A 24763-nucleotide genomic window follows, 5' to 3' on the forward strand; every position below is an offset into this window, starting at 1 on the left:
TAGGACCACTTACCTCAAACACTTTTGCTTCTGCTTTGACTTTGCAGTCGATCTCCCTGCATAGGAACATATAGAGACATTAATATACCTGGAGACCGGAGGATGACGGGGGCGAGACGGTCACCTAGAAGACGACTGACCATATAGTCTGGTGCGCACGTTCTTACTTGAGTGTGTGTTGTGCCTCGGTGAAGACCCTCAGGTTGAAGGACGACTCCTCCTGAGGCATGTAGGTTGTAGGAATGATCAGGTATTGTCCGGGGAGCAGCTCGTAGCGACCAGTAATATCGCGCTTGGCTATATAGGGGGTAAGGACCATAGGGATCAGGTTGGAGATGGCGGAGGCTCTCTGGGACACCAGGCTCATGTCACTGTACTGAGCAAAAGAGAAAAAGGGGTTGCGAAAGTGATTAGAGAGCAAGATGGGCGGGGGCAGGGACTCCTCAGGCCGAAAAATGTATTATAACACAGAACATGGAGTCGTTCCGGAAATCTGCAGCAGTCCCTGGTGCGCAAGTGTCTGATTTATTAGGAGGTCTCGCGCCATTTGGGGCATCACTAAAACGTAGGAAACATCAATCTAAACAAATTCCCCCCCCCCGACTATAGTGAATACAAAGAGAGCAACATGGAGTGACACAGACAGTGAAGGGCTCCTGGTACAGAAGAGTCGGCCATCTTGGAGGAGGACTTTGCTATTCACCTGTTCTGACACCTGCAAAATAATAACGCACCGTTAGATCTGTGTTTTGGGTGATGGATAGTTCACAGCATTTAGTAATACGCTTTACAGCATAGTCACGGCTGTAGCCAGCAATAATCTAGAACTGTCTCATTGAGGTCTATGGGAGAGTTTTCTAGACATGCCAAGTGCAGGCCGGGGGAGGAGCTAAGCGGTGACATCATCTATAGTCAGTAGTGATGTAATGATGGCGCCATAGAGGTGTTATCTTCTATTGTAATCCTGTCTGTGATATAAATGAGGTGACTGCAGAAATATCAGGTGCCAGTCTATTATTAGGCTTGGTGGCCACTGTGAAAATTGAAGGGTATAATACTAAAAAAAAAAAAGATCATAGGGCCTATATTGTCTTTTTATACATTGGGGTAAATGGAGGGGCAGGTTACCGTCGTGACATATGTTGCCACATTGAAGGACCACCTATATCTATATGGGTCATGTATATAACGCCGCACCTTGTAGATCTCAAAGCCGATCACCAGGAAGTCTCTCCCTCGGGCCCTCTCCTTCCGTCTGTCCTTCTGGAGCAGAGACACCAGCAGGGTGCAAGGATTGTTCTTGTCCTCTCCGTCCACCGTCACCAGGAACTGAGGGTTGCTCCAGAACGTGCCTATGGAGGAACGTGAAGGGTATAAGAGCCGAACTCACTCAGATATTACATGGGTCTCATGGTGAGATAGAGACACTGGCCCCATGGACTGGATCACCCAACACGTTTATATGTTTGGGGTCTACACAGTAGGACAGGTCATTGGTCACGCCAGAGTTCAACAAACCCAAATTCTTTGTTTCATGAGCTGAGCCCATGTCTGACGCTGCATTGTTCCTCTCTACCCATGAACGTTCCCGGTACATAGTTATGGTGGAGTCGGAGGACACAAGTGGCAGTGAAGTCTCTGATGTATAACCGGCCGCTTGTGGGCTCCAACCTCTGCTCTCCCAGCATGCCATGCACATCCTCACCTCTGTAATTGCGGCATCCTCCAGCATTGTGGCCCCTCACCCATTTCCCCTCAAAAGAGTTGGCGTTCCACGTGTGGTGAAGGTCATCACAGGCCAAGTCTGAGGTCAGGTTGCAGATCTCCAAGGTATCGAAATAACGCAAGAAGTCGTCCATCTGCATCCTGGATGAAGATATCCAGGCCCGAGAGTCAGAGGACAACACAGCAGAAGAAAAGAGAGAAGGCAAACACCAAGAGGTCTCACCAGAATTCACCGTCGTCACCTTGTAGCTGAAGGTTCTGTCGAGTTGCATTGTCCAGTAGTGACCACGAGGAGGAGCTGTGAGCAAAAGATATCACAAGACGGCCTTAGATGGTCTGAAGCCCTCTGGGCCCCTCACCCCAGGGCCCGCCGGACCCCTTACAGCCACATAGATTACAGTCTGTACATGCAGCTGCTCTGTATGGTTGGATAAGATCACCAAATACCCATCACTTAGGACCACCATCCCTTCCATCTGGCCCTGTTGCAGGTAATGGCCCACATTAGCAAAAGCTAAAATGACAAACGCTGCGACAGATCCCATTGTGGTCTAACGGAGAAGATCTTGTGCCCATCACTGGTCGGGTGGCGGGAAAGGCCTGGATGTCATTTACTATGTGATCCTGGCACAGGGTGAACCAATCAGATCCACTGGCTGGTGGAGACAGGGGGCGAGGCTTAGCAGAGGGGGTAGAGGGGAGAGGCTCCTGCTGCAGCCAGTTGTCCTACAGGAAGTCTCAGGACTGTGAAGATGAGGAGGGGACATGGCTGAGCTCCGGAAACATCACATTGCTCCAGATAGTTCTCTGTTTTAATCGCAATATGAAAAAATTGGTCTTTGGAAAGAAGAAAGAGGAGAAGGAGGTGCGGAACTGGATTGGGTATTTTTTTTGTCCATTTTTCTGTGTTTTTTTTATTTCTTTTAATGTAGATTATGAGCCCCATATAGGGATATATGATATAGGGATCACAATGTACATTTTTTTCCTATATACTATATACTTTGTAGAATGGAAGGAAATCCACACAAACACGGGGAGAACATACAAACTCCTTGCAGATGTTGTTCCTGGTGGGATTCGAACCCAGGACTCCAGCGCTGCAAGGCTACAGAGCCACTGTGTTGTCCCCTAGTGGTTTTTGATTTTTATTAAGCTTCATATGTGCCAAGGATCCTTGTCAATGTGAATTACTCTCCACTCACTTATCACTCCAACGTCCGTTCCATTCCACTTTCCCCCATGGATTTCGGAGCCTGATTAATGGGATTCTGCGTCTGTTGTATTCTACCTGGAATATGTCACAGCAAAGGAGGAGATTGTTAATATTGTGTACAATGGAATCTAAGATAGATAGATAGACAGACAGACAGACAGATAGGAGATAGATAGATAGGAGATAGATAGATAGGAGATAGATAGATAGGAGATAGATAGATAGGAGATAGATAGATAGATAGATAGATAGATAGATAGATAGGAGATAGATAGATAGATAGATAGATAGATAGATAGATAGATAGATAGGAGATAGATAGATAGATAGATAGATAGATAGGAGATAGATAGATAGATAGATAGATAGATAGATAGGAGATAGATAGATAGATAGATAGATAGATAGATAGATAGATAGATAGGAGATAGATAGATAGATAGATAGATAGATAGATAGGAGATAGATAGATAGATAGATAGATAGATAGGAGATAGATAGATAGATAGATAGATAGATAGATAGATAGATAGATAGGAGATAGATAGATAGGAGATAGATAGATAGGAGATAGATAGATAGATACATAGATAGATAGATAGATAGATAGATAGATAGATAGATAGATAGATAGATAGATAGGAGATAGATAGGAGATAGATAGATAGGAGATAGATAGATGATAGATAGGAGATAGATAGATAGGAGATAGATAGATAGGAGATACATAGATAGATAGATAGATAGATAGGAGATAGATAGATAGGAGATAGATAGATGATAGATAGATAGATAGATAGATAGGAGATAGATAGATAGGAGATAGATAGATAGGAGATAGATAGATAGATAGATAGATAGGAGATAGATAGATAGGAGATAGATAGATAGATAGATAGGAGATAGATAGATGATAGATAGATAGATAGATAGGAGATAGATAGATAGATAGATAGATAGATAGGAGATAGATAGATAGATAGATAGGAGATAGATAGATAGATAGATAGATAGATAGATAGATAGGAGATAGATAGATAGATAGATAGATAGATAGATAGATAGATAGATAGGAGATAGATAGATAGATAGATAGATAGATAGATAGATAGGAGATAGATAGATAGGAGATAGATAGATAGATACATAGATAGATAGATAGATAGATAGATAGATAGATAGATAGATAGATAGGAGATAGATAGATAGGAGATAGATAGATGATAGATAGGAGATAGATAGATAGGAGATAGATAGATAGGAGATACATAGATAGATAGATAGATAGATAGATAGATAGATAGATAGATAGGAGATAGATAGATAGGAGATAGATAGATGATAGATAGATAGATAGATAGATAGATAGGAGATAGATAGATAGATAGATAGATAGATAGATAGATAGATAGATAGGAGATAGATAGATAGGAGATAGATAGATAGGAGATAGATAGATAGGAGATAGATAGATAGGAGATAGATAGATAGATAGATAGATAGATAGATAGATAGATAGGAGATAGATAGATAGGAGATAGATAGATAGATAGATAGGAGATAGATAGATAAGAGATAGATAGATAGGAGATAGATAGATAGATAGGAGATAGATAGATAGGAGATAGATAGATAGGAGATAGATAGGAGATAGATAGATAGATAGATAGATAGATAGATAGATAGATAGATAGGAGATAGATAGATAGATAGATAGATAGATAGATAGATAGATAGATAGATAGATAGATAGGAGATAGATAGATAGATAGATAGATAGATAGATAGGAGATAGATAGATAGATAGATAGATAGGAGATAGATAGATAGATAGATAGATAGATAGATAGATAGATAGATAGGAGATAGATAGATAGATAGATAGGAGATAGATAGATAGGAGATACATAGATAGATAGATAGATAGATAGATAGATAGATAGATAGATAGATAGATAGATAGGAGATAGATAGATAGGAGATAGATAGATAGGAGATAGATAGATGATAGATAGATAGATAGATAGATAGATAGATAGATAGATAGATAGGAGATAGATAGATAGGAGATAGATAGATAGGAGATAGATAGATAGATAGGAGATAGATAGATAGGAGATAGATAGATAGATAGATAGATAGATAGATAGGAGATAGATAGATAGATAGATAGATAGGAGATAGATAGATAGATAGATAGATAGATAGATAGATAGATAGATAGGAGATAGATAGATAGATAGATAGGAGATAGATAGATAGATAGATAGATAGATAGATAGGAGATAGATAGATAGATAGATAGGAGATAGATAGATAGGAGATAGATAGATAGATAGATAGATAGATAGATAGATAGATAGATAGGAGATAGATAGATAGGAGATAGATAGATAGGAGATAGATAGATAGATAGATAGATAGATAGATAGATAGATAGATAGGAGATAGATAGGAGATAGATAGGAGATAGATAGATAGGAGATAGATAGATAGGAGATAGATAGATAGATAGATAGATAGGAGATAGATAGATAGGAGATACATAGATAGATAGATAGATAGATAGATAGGAGATAGATAGATAGGAGATACATAGATACATAGATAGATAGATAGATAGGAGATAGATAGATAGGAGATAGATAGATAGATAGGAGATAGATAGATAGATAGATAGATAGATAGGAGATAGATAGATAGATAGGAGATAGATAGATAGATAGATAGGAGATAGATAGATAGATAGATAGATAGATAGATAGATAGATAGGAGATAGATAGATAGATAGATAGATAGATAGATAGATAGATAGATAGGAGATAGATAGATAGGAGATAGATAGATAGGAGATACATAGATACATAGATAGATAGATAGATAGGAGATAGATAGATAGGAGATAGATAGATAGATAGGAGATAGATAGATAGATAGGAGATAGATAGATAGATAGATAGATAGATAGGAGATAGATAGATAGATAGATAGATAGATAGATAGATAGATAGATAGGAGATAGATAGATAGATAGGAGATAGATAGATAGATAGATAGATAGATAGATAGATAGATAGATAGATAGATAGGAGATAGATAGATAGATAGATAGATAGATAGATAGATAGGAGATAGATAGATAGATAGGAGATAGATAGATAGGAGATACATAGATACATAGATAGATAGATAGGAGATAGATAGATAGATAGATAGATAGATAGATAGATAGGAGATAGATAGATAGGAGATAGATAGATAGATAGATAGATAGATAGATAGATAGGAGATAGATAGATAGGAGATAGATAGATAGATAGATAGATAGGAGATAGATAGATAGATAGGAGATAGATAGATAGGAGATAGATAGATAGGAGATAGATAGATAGGAGATAGATAGATAGGAGATAGATAGATAGGAGATAGATAGATAGATAGATAGATAGATAGATAGATAGATAGGAGATAGATAGATAGGAGATAGATAGATAGATAGATAGGAGATAGATAGATAGATAGGAGATAGATAGATAGGAGATAGATAGATAGGAGATAGATAGATAGGAGATAGATAGATAGATAGATAGATAGATAGATAGATAGATAGATAGATAGGAGATAGATAGATAGGAGATAGATAGATAGATAGATAGATAGATAGATAGATAGATAGGAGATAGATAGATAGGAGATAGATAGATAGGAGATAGATAGATAGATAGATAGATAGATAGATAGGAGATAGATAGATAGATAGATAGGAGATAGATAGATAGATAGGAGATAGATAGATAGGAGATAGATAGATAGATAGATAGATAGATAGATAGATAGGAGATAGATAGATAGATAGATAGATAGATAGGAGATAGATAGATAGATAGATAGATAGATAGATAGATAGATAGATAGATAGATAGGAGATAGATAGATAGGAGATAGATAGATAGGAGATAGATAGATAGATAGATAGATAGATAGGAGATAGATAGATAGGAGATAGATAGATAGATAGATAGATAGATAGATAGGTAGATAGGAGATAGATAGATAGATAGATAGATAGATAGATAGATAGATAGATAGATAGATAGGAGATAGATAGATAGGAGATAGATAGATAGGAGATAGATAGATAGATAGATAGGAGATAGATAGATAGGAGATAGATAGATAGGAGATAGATAGATAGATAGGAGATAGATAGATAGATAGATAGATAGATAGATAGATAGATAGATAGATAGATAGATAGATAGATAGGAGATAGATAGATAGATAGGAGATAGATAGATAGATAGGAGATAGATAGATAGATAGATAGATAGATAGATAGATAGATAGGAGATAGATAGATAGATAGATAGATAGATAGATAGATAGATAGATAGGAGATAGATAGATAGATAGATAGATAGATAGATAGGAGATAGATAGATAGATAGATAGATAGGAGATACATAGATAGATAGATAGATAGATAGATAGATAGATAGATAGATAGATAGATAGATAGGAGATAGATAGGAGATAGATAGGAGATAGATAGGAGATAGATAGGAGATAGATAGGAGATAGATAGATAGATAGATAGATAGATAGATAGATAGGAGATAGATAGATAGGAGATAGATAGATAGGAGATAGATAGATAGGAGATAGATAGATAGGAGATACATAGATAGATAGATAGATAGATAGATAGATAGATAGATAGATAGATAGATAGATAGATAGATAGGAGATAGATAGATAGGAGATAGATAGATGATAGATAGATAGATAGATAGATAGATAGGAGATAGATAGATAGGAGATAGATAGATAGGAGATAGATAGATAGATAGGAGATAGATAGATAGGAGATAGATAGATAGGAGATAGATAGATAGATAGATAGATAGATAGATAGATAGATAGATAGATAGATAGATAGGAGATAGATAGATAGATAGATAGATAGATAGGAGATAGATAGATAGATAGATAGATAGATAGATAGATAGATAGGAGATAGATAGATAGATAGATAGATAGGAGATAGATAGATAGATAGATAGATAGATAGGAGATAGATAGATAGATAGATAGGAGATAGATAGATAGGAGATAGATAGATAGATAGATAGATAGATAGATAGGAGATAGATAGATAGGAGATAGATAGATAGGAGATAGATAGATAGATAGATAGATAGATAGATAGATAGATAGATAGATAGATAGATAGATAGATAGATAGATAGGAGATAGATAGGAGATAGATAGGAGATAGATAGATAGGAGATAGATAGATAGGAGATAGATAGATAGATAGATAGATAGATAGGAGATAGATAGATAGGAGATACATAGATAGATAGATAGATAGGAGATAGATAGATAGGAGATAGATAGATAGGAGATACATAGATACATAGATAGATAGATAGATAGGAGATAGATAGATAGGAGATAGATAGATAGATAGGAGATAGATAGATAGATAGATAGATAGATAGATAGATAGGAGATAGATAGATAGATAGGAGATAGATAGATAGATAGATAGATAGGAGATAGATAGATAGATAGATAGATAGATAGATAGGAGATAGATAGATAGATAGATAGATAGATAGATAGATAGATAGATAGATAGGAGATAGATAGATAGATAGGAGATATATAGGAGATAGATAGATAGATAGATAGATAGATAGATAGATAGATAGATAGATAGGAGATAGATAGATAGATAGATAGATAGATAGATAGATAGATAGGAGATAGATAGATAGATAGGAGATAGATAGATAGGAGATACATAGATACATAGATAGATAGATAGGAGATAGATAGATAGATAGATAGATAGATAGATAGATAGATAGGAGATAGATAGATAGGAGATAGATAGATAGATAGATAGATAGATAGATAGATAGATAGGAGATAGATAGATAGGAGATAGATAGATAGATAGATAGGAGATAGATAGATAGATAGGAGATAGATAGATAGGAGATAGATAGATAGGAGATAGATAGATAGGAGATAGATAGATAGGAGATAGATAGATAGGAGATAGATAGATAGATAGGAGATAGATAGATAGATAGATAGATAGATAGATAGATAGATAGATAGGAGATAGATAGATAGGAGATAGATAGATAGATAGATAGATAGATAGATAGATAGATAGATAGATAGGAGATAGATAGATAGGAGATAGATAGATAGATAGATAGGAGATAGATAGATAGATAGGAGATAGATAGATAGGAGATAGATAGATAGGAGATAGATAGATAGGAGATAGATAGATAGATAGATAGATAGGAGATAGATAGATAGGAGATAGATAGATAGATAGATAGATAGATAGATAGATAGATAGATAGATAGGAGATAGATAGATAGGAGATAGATAGATAGGAGATAGATAGATAGATAGATAGATAGATAGATAGATAGATAGATAGGAGATAGATAGATAGATAGATAGATAGGAGATAGATAGATAGATAGGAGATAGATAGATAGGAGATAGATAGATAGATAGATAGATAGATAGATAGATAGATAGATAGATAGATAGGAGATAGATAGATAGATAGATAGATAGATAGATAGATAGATAGGAGATAGATAGATAGATAGATAGATAGATAGATAGATAGATAGATAGATAGGAGATAGATAGATAGGAGATAGATAGATAGGAGATAGATAGATAGATAGATAGATAGGAGATAGATAGATAGGAGATAGATAGATAGATAGATAGATAGATAGATAGATAGGTAGATAGGAGATAGATAGATAGATAGACAGATAGATAGGAGATAGATAGATAGGAGATAGATAGATAGGAGATAGATAGATAGATAGATAGGAGATAGATAGATAGGAGATAGATAGATAGGAGATAGATAGATAGATAGATAGATAGATAGATAGATAGATAGATAGATAGATAGATAGATAGGAGATAGATAGATAGGAGATAGATAGATAGGAGATAGATAGATAGATAGATAGATAGATAGGAGATAGATAGATAGATAGGAGATAGATAGATAGGAGATACATAGATACATAGATAGATAGATAGATAGATAGATAGATAGATAGATAGATAGATAGGAGATAGATAGATAGATAGATAGATAGATAGATAGATAGATAGGAGATAGATAGATAGGAGATAGATAGATAGATAGATAGATAGATAGGAGATAGATAGATAGATAGGAGATAGATAGATAGGAGATAGATAGATAGATAGATAGATAGATAGATAGATAGGAGATAGATAGATAGGAGATAGATAGATAGATAGATAGATAGATAGATAGATAGATAGATAGATAGATAGGAGATAGATAGATAGATAGGAGATAGATAGATAGGAGATAGATAGATAGGAGATAGATAGATAGATAGATAGATAGATAGATAGATAGATAGATAGATAGGAGATAGATAGATAGGAGATAGATAGATAGATAGATAGATAGATAGATAGATAGATAGGAGATAGATAGATAGATAGATAGGAGATAGATAGATAGGAGATAGATAGATAGGAGATAGATAGATAGGAGATAGATAGATAGATAGATAGATAGATAGATAGATAGATAGATAGATAGATAGGAGATAGATAGATAGGAGATAGATAGATAGGAGATAGATAGATAGGAGATAGGAGATAGATAGATAGGAGATAGATAGATAGGAGATAGATAGATAGATAGATAGGAGATAGATAGATAGGAGATAGATAGATAGGAGATAGATAGATAGATAGATAGATAGATAGATAGGAGATAGATAGATAGGAGATAGATAGATAGATAGATAGATAGATAGGAGATAGATAGATAGATAGATAGATAGATAGATAGGAGATAGATAGATAGGAGATAGATAGATAGATAGATAGATAGATAGATAGATAGGAGATAGATAGATAGATAGGAGATAGATAGATAGGAGATAGATAGATAGGAGATAGATAGATAGGAGATAGATAGATAGGAGATAGATAGATAGGAGATAGATAGATAGGAGATACATAGATACATAGATAGATAGATAGATAGATAGATAGATAGATAGGAGATAGATAGATAGATAGGAGATAGATAGATAGGAGATAGATAGATAGATAGATAGGAGATAGATAGATAGGAGATAGATAGATAGGAGATACATAGATACATAGATAGATAGATAGATAGGAGATAGATAGATAGATAGGAGATAGATAGATAGGAGATAGATAGATAGATAGATAGGAGATAGATAGATAGGAGATAGATAGATAGATAGATAGATAGATAGATAGATAGATAGGAGATAGATAGATAGGAGATAGATAGATAGGAGATAGATAGATAGATAGGAGATAGATAGATAGGAGATAGATAGATAGATAGGAGATAGATAGATAGATAGATAGATAGATAGATAGATAGATAGATAGATAGGAGATAGATAGATAGGAGATACATAGATACATAGATAGATAGATAGATAGGAGATAGATAGATAGGAGATAGATAGATAGGAGATAGATAGATAGGAGATACATAGATACATAGATAGATAGATAGATAGATAGATAGATAGATAGATAGATAGGAGATAGATAGATAGATAGGAGATAGATAGATAGGAGATACATAGATACATAGATAGATAGATAGATAGGAGATAGATAGATAGGAGATAGATAGATAGGAGATAGATAGATAGGAGATAGATAGATAGGAGATAGATAGATAGGAGATAGATAGATAGGAGATAGATAGATAGGAGATAGATAGATAGATAGGAGATAGATAGATAGGAGATAGATAGATAGGAGATACATAGATACATAGATAGATAGATAGATAGGAGATAGATAGATAGGAGATAGATAGATAGGAGATAGATAGATAGGAGATAGATAGATAGATAGATAGGAGATAGATAGATAGATAGGAGATAGATAGATAGGAGATAGATAGATAGATAGATAGGAGATAGATAGATAGGAGATAGATAGATAGGAGATAGATAGATAGATAGATAGATAGATAGATAGATAGATAGATAGATAGGAGATAGATAGATAGGAGATAGATAGATAGATAGATAGATAGATAGATAGATAGATAAATAGGAGATAGATAGATAGGAGATAGATAGATAGGAGATAGATAGATAGGAGATAGATAGATAGGAGATAGATAGATAGGAGATACATAGATACATAGATAGATAGATAGATAGATAGATAGATAGATAGATAGATAGGAGATAGATAGATAGGAGATAGATAGATAGGAGATAGATAGATAGATAGATAGATAGGAGATAGATAGATAGGAGATAGATAGATAGGAGATAGATAGATAGGAGATAGATAGATAGATAGATAGATAGGAGATAGATAGATAGGAGATAGATAGATAGATAGATAGATAGATAAATAGGAGATAGATAGATAGGAGATAGATAGATAGGAGATAGATAGATAGGAGATAGATAGATAGGAGATAGATAGATAGGAGATAGATAGATAGGAGATAGATAGATAGGAGATACATAGATAGATAGATAGATAGATAGATAGATAGATAGATAGATAGATAGATAGGAGATAGATAGATAGGAGATAGATAGATAGGAGATAGATAGATAGGAGATAGATAGATAGGAGATAGATAGATAGATAGGAGATAGATAGATAGATAGGAGATAGATAGATAGATAGATAGGAGATAGATAGATAGGAGATAGATAGATAGGAGATAGATAGATAGGAGATAGATAGATAGGAGATAGATAGATAGATAGATAGATAGGAGATAGATAGATAGATAGGAGATAGATAGATAGATAGGAGATAGATAGATAGGAGATAGATAGATAGGAGATAGATAGATAGGAGATAGATAGATAGGAGATAGATAGATAGGAGATAGATAGATAGGAGATAGATAGATAGGAGATAGATAGATAGGAGATAGATAGATAGGAGATAGATAGATAGGAGATAGATAGATAGGAGATAGATAGATAGGAGATACATAGATACATAGATAGATAGATAGGAGATAGATAGATAGATAGATAGATAGATAGATAGATAGATAGGAGATAGATAGATAGATAGGAGATAGATAGATAGGAGATAGATAGATAGGAGATACATAGATACATAGATAGATAGATAGGAGATAGATAGATAGATAGATAGATAGATAGATAGGAGATAGATAGATAGGAGATAGATAGATAGGAGATAGATAGATAGGAGATAGATAGATAGGAGATAGATAGATAGGAGATAGATAGATAGGAGATAGATAGATAGGAGATAGATAGATAGGAGATACATAGATACATAGATAGATAGATAGGAGATAGATAGATAGATAGATAGATAGATAGGAGATAGATAGATAGGAGATAGATAGATAGGAGATAGATAGATAGGAGATAGATAGATAGGAGATAGATAGATAGATAGATAGATAGGAGATAGATAGATAGGAGATAGATAGATAGGAGATAGATAGATAGGAGATAGATAGATAGGAGATAGATAGATAGGAGATAGATAGATAGGAGATAGATAGATAGGAGATAGATAGATAGGAGATACATAGATACATAGATAGATAGATAGATAGATAGATAGATAGATAGGAGATAGATAGATAGATAGGAGATAGATAGATAGGAGATAGATAGATAGGAGATAGATAGATAGGAGATAGATAGATAGATAGATAGATAGGAGATAGATAGATAGATAGATAGATAGGAGATAGATAGATAGGAGATAGATAGATAGGAGATAGATAGATAGGAGATAGATAGATAGGAGATAGATAGGAGATAGATAGATAGGAGATAGATAGATAGGAGATAGATAGATAGATAGATAGATAGGAGATAGATAGATAGATAGGAGATAGATAGATAGGAGATAGATAGATAGGAGATAGATAGATAGGAGATAGATAGATAGGAGATAGATAGATAGGAGATAGATAGATAGGAGATAGATAGATAGGAGATAGATAGATAGGAGATAGATAGATAGGAGATAGATAGATAGGAGATAGATAGATAGATAGATAGATAGATAGATAGATAGATAGATAGATAGGAGATAGATAGATATATAGAGAGATAGATAGAAAGAAGATAGATAGGAGATAGATATAGATAAATAGAGAGATAGATAGATAGATAGATAGGATAGGAGATAGATAGATAGGAGATAGATAGATAGGAGATAGATAGATAGGAGATAGATAGATAGATAGATAGATAGATAGATAGATAGGAGATAGATAGATAGATAGATAGATAGGAGATAGATAGATAGATAGATAGATAGGAGATAGATAGGAGATAGATAGATAGATAGATAGATAGATGATAGATAGGAGATAGATAGATAGGAGATAGATAGATAGGAGATAGATAGATAGATAGATAGATAGGAGATAGATAGATAGATAGATAGATAGATAGATAGATAGATAGGAGATAGATAGATAGATAGATAGATAGGAGATAGATAGATAGATAGATAGGAGATAGATAGATAGATAGATGATAGATAGATAGATAGATAGATAGATAGATAGATAGATAGATAGATAGATAGATAGGAGATAGATATAGATAAATAGAGAGATAGATAGATAGATAGATAGATAGATAGATAGATAGATAGATAGGAGATAGATAGATAGATAGATAGATAGATAGATAGATAGGAGATAGATAGATAGAGAGATAGATAGGAGATAGATAGATAGATAGATAGATAGATAGATAGATAGAAGATAGATAGGAGATAGATATAGAGAGATAGATAGATAGATAGATAGATAGATAGATAGATAGATAGATAGATAGATGATAGATAGATAGATAGATAGATAGATAGATAGATAGATAGATAGATAGATAGGAGATAGATAGATAGATAGATAGATAGATAGATAGGAGATAGATAGATAGATAGATAGATAGATAGATAGATAGATAGATAGATAGATAGGAGATAGATAGGAGATAGATATAGAGAAATAGAGAGATAGATAGATAGATAGATAGATAGATAGATAGGAGATAGATAGGAGATAGATAGATAGATAGGAGATAGATAGATAGATAGGAGATAGATAGATAGATAGATAGGAGATAGGAGATAGATAGATAGATAGATAGGAGATAGATAGATAGATAGGAGATAGATAGATAGATAGGAGATAGATAGATAGATAGATAGGAGATAGATAGATAGATAGATAGATAGATAGATAGATAGATAGATAGATAGATAGATAGAGTCCGTACCTCGGAGACACCTATGATGGAGTACGCATGACCTTTCACTAGTCCTTCCGGGGTTCTCATTTCAGTTTCAGACGGGTTCAGAATCTACAAAACAATGTTAGTGTTATCCTCTGATCTTCCGGTCCCGGAGGCTGCTCAGGATCGTTCTGTGATTTCTCTATTTTATCTCTTTTTTGTTCTTTAATAATACTTTTAGTCTTTGCGTTCAGATTTATAAAGACATGTTAACACTTTGACTGCTGTAAAGTATTGTGTGTGACGGTGCCTATTGGACAACAGTGCGGGGGGGGCACTTAGGCCCTATAAGGTAGACAAACCATAGGTTACCCTAACACAAGTCTCCTTTTGGCCCCCCAAGTGTCCCGGTGACTCCCATCATGTCTCTTATCTCACATTTATAGAAGCTCCCATCAGTGACCTCTTCTCTACAGCTTTCTGGATCATCTGGAACAGGTTTGGTGGGGCAGCCTTGAGGTCCACGCTCTCGTCCACTCCTCCGGTGAAATCTACAAAGGCTTCGTTGATCCATCCTCCATTCAGAGCCTCGTAGGAGCCGTTCAACCTGGGAGCCAACATGGCTGTGTTAGATGTGACCTTTGCCCGTTTACCAGGCCCATACAACAATGTTATCTGGGTTATGTTTAGCTGGGTTATTTGGGCACGAATGTGACATCATAAGACCGACCTTGGACCCACCATCTACTGACTACTAAAAGATACAGAAATTACCGCCCAATGGAATTCTATGGCGCTACTACAGGCAAACATGCCAAGTTCTACACAGAAATGGAGCAGCCCTTTAAGTCTACATGGGAAGGTTGTTGTTTTCTTATTTCTGTTTACCTCAAGATCAATTAGCAAATAAAGATTAAATTTCTGCTAATGTGAATTGTGACTCACTTGGCATAAGCCTTCTCCAGCAAGGCGGGCCAGAACTCACTCTTCTCAGCAGAACTAACAAACACGAGCTCTCCATCCTTAGTAGGAACCCGATCATCAACCACAACGTCAATCCACTGACCGTACTGCCAGAACTGCAGGGAAAATATGGACACAATCCATATATCAGAATCAGGAAGAGCAGGAGGGATTTGGGTTTTATATAAGTCCCTTCCCTATATTTAAAATGACTCTAACTACAGGACTGGGGTGATAAACTGGTTCTGGTGACAGTAACCTATCTATCTGCAGGACTGGGGTGATATGCTGGTTCTGGTGACAGTAACCTATCTATCTGCAGGGCTGGGGTGATATGCTGGGTCTGGTAACAGTAACCTATCTATCTGCAGGGCTGGGGTGATATGCTGGTTCTGGTGACAGTAACCTATCTATCTGCAGGGCTGGGGTGATATGCTGGGTCTGGTGACAGTAACCTATCTATCTGCAGGGCTGGGGTGATATGCTGGGTCTGGTGACAGTAACCTATCTATCTGCAGGGCTGGGGTGATAAACTGGTTCTGGTGAAAGTAACCTATCTATCTGCAGGACTGGGGTGATATGCTGGTTCTGGTGATAGTAACCTATCTATCTGCAGGGCTGGGGTGATATGCTGGTTCTGGTGACAGTAACCTATCTATCTGCATGGCTGGGGTGATATGCTGGTTCTGGTGACAGTAACCTATCTATCTGCAGGGCTGGGGTGATATGCTGGGTCTGGTGACAGTAACCTATCTATCTGCAGGACTGGGGTGATATGCTGGGTCTGGTGACAGTAACCTATCTATCTGCAGGGCTGGGGTGATATGCTGATTCTGGTGACAGTAACCTATCTATCTGCAGGGCTGGGGTGATATGCTGGTTCTGGTGACAGTAACCTATCTATCTGCAGGACTGGGGTGATATGCTGGCTCTGGTGACAGTAACCTATCTATCTGCAGGGCTGGGGTGATATGCTGGTTCTGGTGACAGTAACCTATCTATCTGCAGGGCTGGGGTGATATGCTGGTTCTGGTGACAGTAACCTATCTATCTGCAGGACTGGGGTGATATGCTGGTTCTGGTGACAGTAACCTATCTATCTGCAGGGCTGGGGTGATATGCTGGTTCTGGTGACAGTAACCTATCTATCTGCGGGGCTGGGGTGATATGCTGGGTCTGGTGACAGTAACCTATCTATCTGCGGGGCTGGGGTGATATGCTGGGTCTGGTGACAGTAACATATCTATCTGCAGTTCTGGGGTGATATGCTGGGTCTGGTGACAGTAACCTATCTATATGCAGGACTGGGGTGATATGCTGGTTCTGGTGACAGTAACCTATCTATCTGCAGGGCTGGGGTGATATGCTGGGTCTGGTGACAGTAACCTATCTATCTGCAGGGCTGGGGTGATATGCTGGTTCTGGTGACAGTAACCTATCTATCTGCAGGGCTGGGGTGATATGCTGGGTCTGGTGACAGTAACCTATCTATCTGCAGGGCTGGGTGATATGCTGGTTCTGGTGACAGTAACCTATCTATCTGCAGGGCTGGGGTGATATGCTGGTACTGGTGACAGTAACCTATCTATCTGCAGGGCTGGGGTGATATGCTGGTACTGGTGACAGTAACCTATCTATCTGCAGGGCTGGGGTGATATACTGGTTGTGGTGTCAGTAACCTATCTATCTGTAGGGCTGGGGTGATATGCTGGGTCTGGTGACAGTAACCTATCTATCTGCGGGGCTGGGGTGATATGCTGGTTCTGGTGACAGTAACCTATCTGCAGGGCTAGGGTGATATACTGGTTCTGGTGACAGTAACCTATCTATCTGCAGGGCTGGGGTGATATGCTGGGTCTGGTGACAGTAACCTATCTATCTGCAGGGCTGGGGTGATATGCTGGGTCTGGTGACAGTAACCTATCTATCTGCAGGGCTGGGGTGATATGCTGGTTCTGGTGACAGTAACCTATCTATCTGCAGGGCTGGGGTGATATGCTGGTTCTGGTGACAGTAACCTATCTATCTGCAGGGCTGGGGTGATATACTGGTTCTGGTGACAGTAACCTATCTATCTGCAGGGCTGGGGTGATATGCTGGGTCTGGTGACAGTAACCTATCTATCTGCAGGACTGGGGTGATATGCTGGTTCTGATGATAGTAACCTATCTATCTACAGGGCTGGGGTGATATGCTGGTGCTGGTGACAGTAACCTATCTATCTGCAGGGCTGGGGTGATATACTGGTTCTGGTGACAGTAACCTATCTATCTGCAGGGCTGGGGTGATATGCTGGGGTCTGGTGACAGTAACCTATCTATCTGCAGTGCTGGGGTGATATGCTGGGTCTGGTGACAGTAACCTATCTATCTGCAGGGCTGGGGTGATATGCTGGGTCTGATGATAGTAACCTATCTATCTGCAGGGCTGGGGTGATATGCTGGTGCTGGTGACAGTAACCTATCTATCTGCAACATTACCTGAAAATGGAATATTCCGGCATAATCATTTTGAAAACTCTGCTGGGAAGGAACCACGCGATCCAACAATCGGGGGTAAAGGGTCAGAGAGGCGGCTGCAGCAAGAAACCAACAGTTACCTGAAAGAAGAGACAAACAGTCAATATGGTGGCTCCATCCCCGGACCGCTCTCATCTCTACATAGTAGTCAGTAAATTCTCAGAGAGACAAGTGGAAACGTGCCAACCAATCAGATTACCTAGCCTAGGCAGCTCAGAAATGTAATCAGTGATCTGATTGGATGATCATATACTGGGTCACACTGTAGATATCAATTACCGCACCATTGAGCCATCATTCTGTATGACCAGACTCACCCAGCTGTCCCTGGCAAATGTCCGTCCATTTCATGTTATCGCTGACGAATTGCGGGAACGGGACGATCTCCTAGAACAGACAGAGATGATCATGGAGTATTGTGAGATCTGACTCTGGGACTCGTAAGTGGATTTATACTGCTATGTATTTATGAGAAGATAACCCGACCACAATAAGGACATCATGGCTGGTTATCAGGAGAGGACACTACATGTATGAGAAGATAACCTGACCACAATAAGGACATCATGGCTGGTTATCAGGAGAGGACACTACATGTATGAGAAGATAACCTGACCACAATAAGGACGTCATGGCTGGTTATCAGGAGGACACTACATGTATGAGAAGATAACCCGACCACAATAAGGACATCATGGCTGGTTATCAGGAGAGGACACTACATGTATGAGAAGATAACCCGACCACAATAAGGACATCATGGCTGGTTATCAGGAGGACACTACATGTATGAGAAGATAACCTGACCACAATAAGGACGTCATGGCTGGTTATCAGGAGGACACTACATGTATGAGAAGATAACCCGACCACAATAAGGACATCATGGCTGGTTATCAGGAGAGGACACTACATGTATGAGAAGATAACCCGACCACAATAAGGACATCATGGCTGGTTATCAGGAGGACGCTACATGTATGAGAAGATAACCCGACCACAATAAGGACATCATGGCTGGTTATCAGGAGGACACTACATGTATGAGAAGATAACCCGACCACAATAAGGACATCATGGCTGGTTATCAGGAGGGGACACTACATGTATGAGAAGATAACCCGACCACAATAAGGACATCATGGCTGGTTATCAGGAGGACACTACATGTATGAGAAGATAACCCGACAACAATAAGGACATCATGGCTGGTTATCAGGAGAGGACACTACATGTATGAGAAGATAACCCGACCACAATAAGGACATCATGGCTGGTTATCAGGAGGGGACACTACATGTATGAGAAGATAACCCGACCACAATAAGGACATCATGGCTGGTTATAAGGAGGACACTACATGTATGAGAAGATAACCTGACCACTATAAGGACATCATGGCTGGTTATCAGGAGAGGACACTACATGTATGAGAAGATAACCTGACCACAATAAGGACATCATGGCTGGTTATCAGGAGGACACTACATGTATGAGAAGATAACCTGACCACAATAAGGACATCATGGCTGGTTATCAGGAGGACACTACATGTATGAGAAGATAACCTGACCACAATAAGGACATCATGGCTGGTTATCAGGAGGACACTACATGTATGAGAAGATAACCTGACCACAATAAGGACATCATGGCTGGTTATCAGGAGGACACTACATGTATGAGAAGATAACCCGACCACAATAAGGACATCATGGCTGGTTATCAGGAGAGGACACTACATGTATGAGAAGATAACCTGACCACAATAAGGACATCATGGCTGGTTATCAGGAGGACACTACATGTATGAGAAGATAACCTGACCACTATAAGGACATCATGGCTGGTTATCAGGAGGACACTACATGTATGAGAAGATAACCTGACCACAATAAGGACATCATGGCTGGTTATCAGGAGGACACTACATGTATGAGAAGATAACCCGACCACAATAAGGACATCATGGCTGGTTATCAGGAGGACACTACATGTATGAGAAGATAACCCGACCACAATAAGGACATCATGGCTGGTTATCAGGAGGACACTACATGTATGAGAAGATAACCTGACCACTATAAGGACATCATGGCTGGTTATCAGGAGAGGACACTACATGTATGAGAAGATAACCTGACCACAATAAGGACATCATGGCTGGTTATCAGGAGGACACTACATGTATGAGAAGATAACCTGACCACAATAAGGACATCATGGCTGGTTATCAGGAGGACACTACATGTATGAGAAGATAACCTGACCACAATAAGGACATCATGGCTGGTTATCAGGAGGACACTACATGTATGAGAAGATAACCTGACCACAATAAGGACATCATGGCTGGTTATCAGGAGGACACTACATGTATGAGAAGATAACCCGACCACAATAAGGACATCATGGCTGGTTATCAGGAGAGGACACTACATGTATGAGAAGATAACCTGACCACAATAAGGACATCATGGCTGGTTATCAGGAGGACACTACATGTATGAGAAGATAACCTGACCACTATAAGGACATCATGGCTGGTTATCAGGAGGACACTACATGTATGAGAAGATAACCTGACCACAATAAGGACATCATGGCTGGTTATCAGGAGGACACTACATGTATGAGAAGATAACCCGACCACAATAAGGACATCATGGCTGGTTATCAGGAGGACACTACATGTATGAGAAGATAACCCGACCACAATAAGGACATCATGGCTGGTTATCAGGAGAGGACACCACATGTATGAGAAGATAACCTGACCACAAACTGGGTTTCTGACATGTCCCAGACCATAGACAGTTCCAGCATTCATGGTTGTCTTCATAGCAAACCATCAAGACAACAGTTGTCACCACTTAGAACATTTCTATAATTACAATGTTATTTATTCCCTTATAATATATATATATATATACACCCCTGTATACACCCTGTGAAGTTCTTCGCTATATTCGGTATTTACAGACCATATTGTCCTTCTATTCTCTGTCTTTTGTTCTGATCTGTATCGGTGACCTTTCTATAAATATCCCTGGACTTTATACAGTTTTTTGCTCCATTGTGTTGTCCACGGCCCTTTCTATATACTCTTACATTACTATATACTCCTACATGTCACACTCGGCTCCTCTGACTATAGACTAATGATATGTATATAGAGCAGAACAAACATGACGGATAATTCCTTTATTCTAGCGGTGAGAAGGTGCAGCCGCTCCTGACAAACTGGTCCAGCTATAAGTCACAGCAGGAGATCTGATTGTAAAGAAGCCGAGTGTAGCCGAGCTCCGAGCGTCCTCCCTACCGTACGTTATGCCTGAGGGCTTGGTTTTTGTGGGGCGGGTTATATTTTAAATGGCTCCATATTGGAATACATATAATATATTACGTGAATCCACCACAGTATAGAAGGGGTATGAATGGCGATAACTTTACTCTGAGGGTCCTTACGATTTTTATACTTTTTGTTACATTTTGCTACTTTTGCCCAATTTGTATCTCCACCTGCAGAACTCATAAAACGTTTGCTTTTCATCCAAGGATCCTCATGAGAACTTTTTGCAGAAGTCCAGGACCTAAAAGGAACCGTCTTTGTTCTTTACGATGGAAGATGGTTCCACCAGTAAAGGTAGACGCCCACAGAAAACCTTTCTCCAAATTCTACCACTCCAATTCAAAAACAATACAAATTGGACTATCCTAGAAGCACATGCGGGTTGGGACCGATAGCTCCCACTTGGTGACTAAAGCCGGCCATCGCTCGTCTGTGGTTGAGTCTTCGTACGGCCAAATGTCCCAAACACACGAACAACCAAGAACCTTCCACCGAGCGCTCGACTGCTCCAGATACTGGGAAAAGAAACCAATGAAAGTCATTGACTGCTAATGAAGTGCTGAAGACAGAAAATGGTGGACACTTTGTGGTTGTGTCAGTTCAACCCCTATACATGAGATCACGGCAGAAAAAATCCAACACAACAGACTTTGGTTCTGACCAACTTTAGTTGATGGTTGGCTATAAGAGACAGAATCAAGATTTTACGACCAACCAACAGCAACAGCCCAATATCCATCGAGTAGAGATGAAAATGGCCGCCCAGAGTGGACATTGGTGATATCTATTCCATCGCTCATGTGGTGTTTTCTGTGACTCTACCTGGTGACCTGTTCTTAGGATATCAGGTTGTCATGATGGCTTCTCCCCAACACGTCGCCGGCACATCACCGCAGACATCTTCCACTTCCATGGAGAGTTTGGTTCTTTCTCTCTGCCAAACCATTTTGTTTGGTGTTTTGTGTTGTCCATTCCTTTCTAATATGGCTTCTGTTTAACCACTTGTGAATCCAGTCATCTCCTCCACAATTCTTAAGATTACTCTTCTAGTTGCTCTGGATTTCATCTTTGTTATGAAGCTTGTAGGTATCTGGAATACTCCGCCATACATGTGCTTTATACGCGTCTTCTCAGGTGTTTGAGTACTCAGCGGCCGACTACTGTACATCTGGACGTAACACATTGGGCGACTCTGCTGACCTTGTGGTGTTGCTTTTAGGATTTTATTTACTTGTTATTTTCCCTTTAAGACAGCTTGTACGTTTCCTCATCGGACTGCATTGGTCACTTGTAATACCGTGCACAAGCTGTTCTCGCATTAGCTTCCTTATTGCTTCTGGGTCTCCGGGTCACAGACGTCTGTGCCAGTCACAGTTCTTAGGTTGCCCTTGTCTGGCAGAATAAACAGCTTCTTGGCATTGTAGTGGGTCCAGTATATCGGAGATTTTCTGTGCTGTGTGATATACGGAGGTTATCGTCCTTGAATGTGAAGACATTCTCCTGTTTTATGACATTCATTACTCTCAAGCAGGGCCCTAAGTAAAGACATTAATGTGCCCAGTGCAAAGGTCTCAGAAGTGACCCCCTCATGTCCACCACTTAGAAATACCTTACTTGCACATATTATAATGCCCCCTTAGTGGCTCCCACTCCAGCTGGGGTGATATGCTGGTTCTGGTGACAGTAACCTATCTATCTGCAGGGCTGGGGTGATATGCTGGTTCTGGTGACAGTAACCTATCTATCTGCAGGGCTGGGGTGATATGCTGGTTCTGGTGACAGTAACCTATCTATCTGCAGGGCTGGGGTGATATACTGGTTCTGGTGTCAGTAACCTATCTATCTGCAGGGCTGGGGTGACATGCTGGTACTGGTGACACTAACCTATCTATCTGCAGGGCTGGGGGGATATGCTGGTACTGGTGACACTAACCTATCTATCTGCAGGGCTGGGGTGATATGCTGGATCTGGTGACAGTAACCTATCTATCTGCAGGGCTGGGGTGATATGCTGGTTCTGGTGACAGTAACCTATCTATCTGCAGGGCTGGGGTGATATGCTGGTTCCGGTGACAGTAACCTATCTATCTGCAGGGCTGGGGTGATATGCTGGTTCTGGTGACAGTAACCTATCTATCTGCAGGGCTGGGGTGATATGCTGGTTCTGGTGACAGTAACCTATCTATCTGCAGGACTGGGGTGATATGCTGGGTCTGGTGACAGTAACCTATCTATCTGCAGGGCTGGGGTGATATGCTGGTTCTGGTGACAGTAACCTATCTATCTGCAGGACTGGGGTGATATGCTGGGTCTGGTGACAGTAACCTATCTATATGCAGGGCTGGGGTGATAGGTTACTGTCACCAGACCCAGCATATCACCCCAGCCCTGCATATAGATAGGTTACTGTCACCAGACCCAGCATATCTATATGCAGGGCTGGGGTGATATGCTGGGTCTGGTGACAGTAACTTATCTATCTGCAGGGCTGGGGTGATATGCTGATTCTGGTGACAGTAACCTATCTATCTGCAGGGCTGGGGTGATATACTGGTTCTGGTGACAGTAACCTATCTATCTGCAGGGCTGGGGTGATATGCTGGTTCTGGTGACAGTAACCTATCTATCTGCAGGGCTGGGGTGATATGCTGGTCCTGGTGACAGTA

General features: G+C 38.6%; 1 protein-coding gene across 1 annotated transcript in view; it reads right to left on the reverse strand.

The window, feature by feature from the left end:
- LOC142184213 (calpain-2 catalytic subunit-like) overlaps positions 1 to 24763 on the reverse strand; it is a 36747-nt gene that overhangs the window by 5224 nt on the left and 6760 nt on the right. The window contains exons 2-12 of the mRNA XM_075258971.1: positions 19063 to 19132; positions 18707 to 18825; positions 16209 to 16342; positions 15702 to 15870; positions 15309 to 15392; positions 2931 to 3016; positions 1949 to 2023; positions 1706 to 1866; positions 1163 to 1352; positions 168 to 371; positions 14 to 56 (exon numbers count right to left, since the gene is read on the reverse strand). Coding sequence (XP_075115072.1) covers positions 14 to 56; positions 168 to 371; positions 1163 to 1352; positions 1706 to 1866; positions 1949 to 2023; positions 2931 to 3016; positions 15309 to 15392; positions 15702 to 15870; positions 16209 to 16342; positions 18707 to 18825; positions 19063 to 19132 — 1335 coding nt within the window. The remainder of the gene's footprint in view (positions 1 to 13; positions 57 to 167; positions 372 to 1162; positions 1353 to 1705; positions 1867 to 1948; positions 2024 to 2930; positions 3017 to 15308; positions 15393 to 15701; positions 15871 to 16208; positions 16343 to 18706; positions 18826 to 19062; positions 19133 to 24763) is intronic.

The sequence above is a fragment of the Leptodactylus fuscus genome, chromosome 11 (assembly GCF_031893055.1).
Source record: "Leptodactylus fuscus isolate aLepFus1 chromosome 11, aLepFus1.hap2, whole genome shotgun sequence".
NCBI lineage: Eukaryota > Metazoa > Chordata > Amphibia > Anura > Leptodactylidae > Leptodactylus > Leptodactylus fuscus.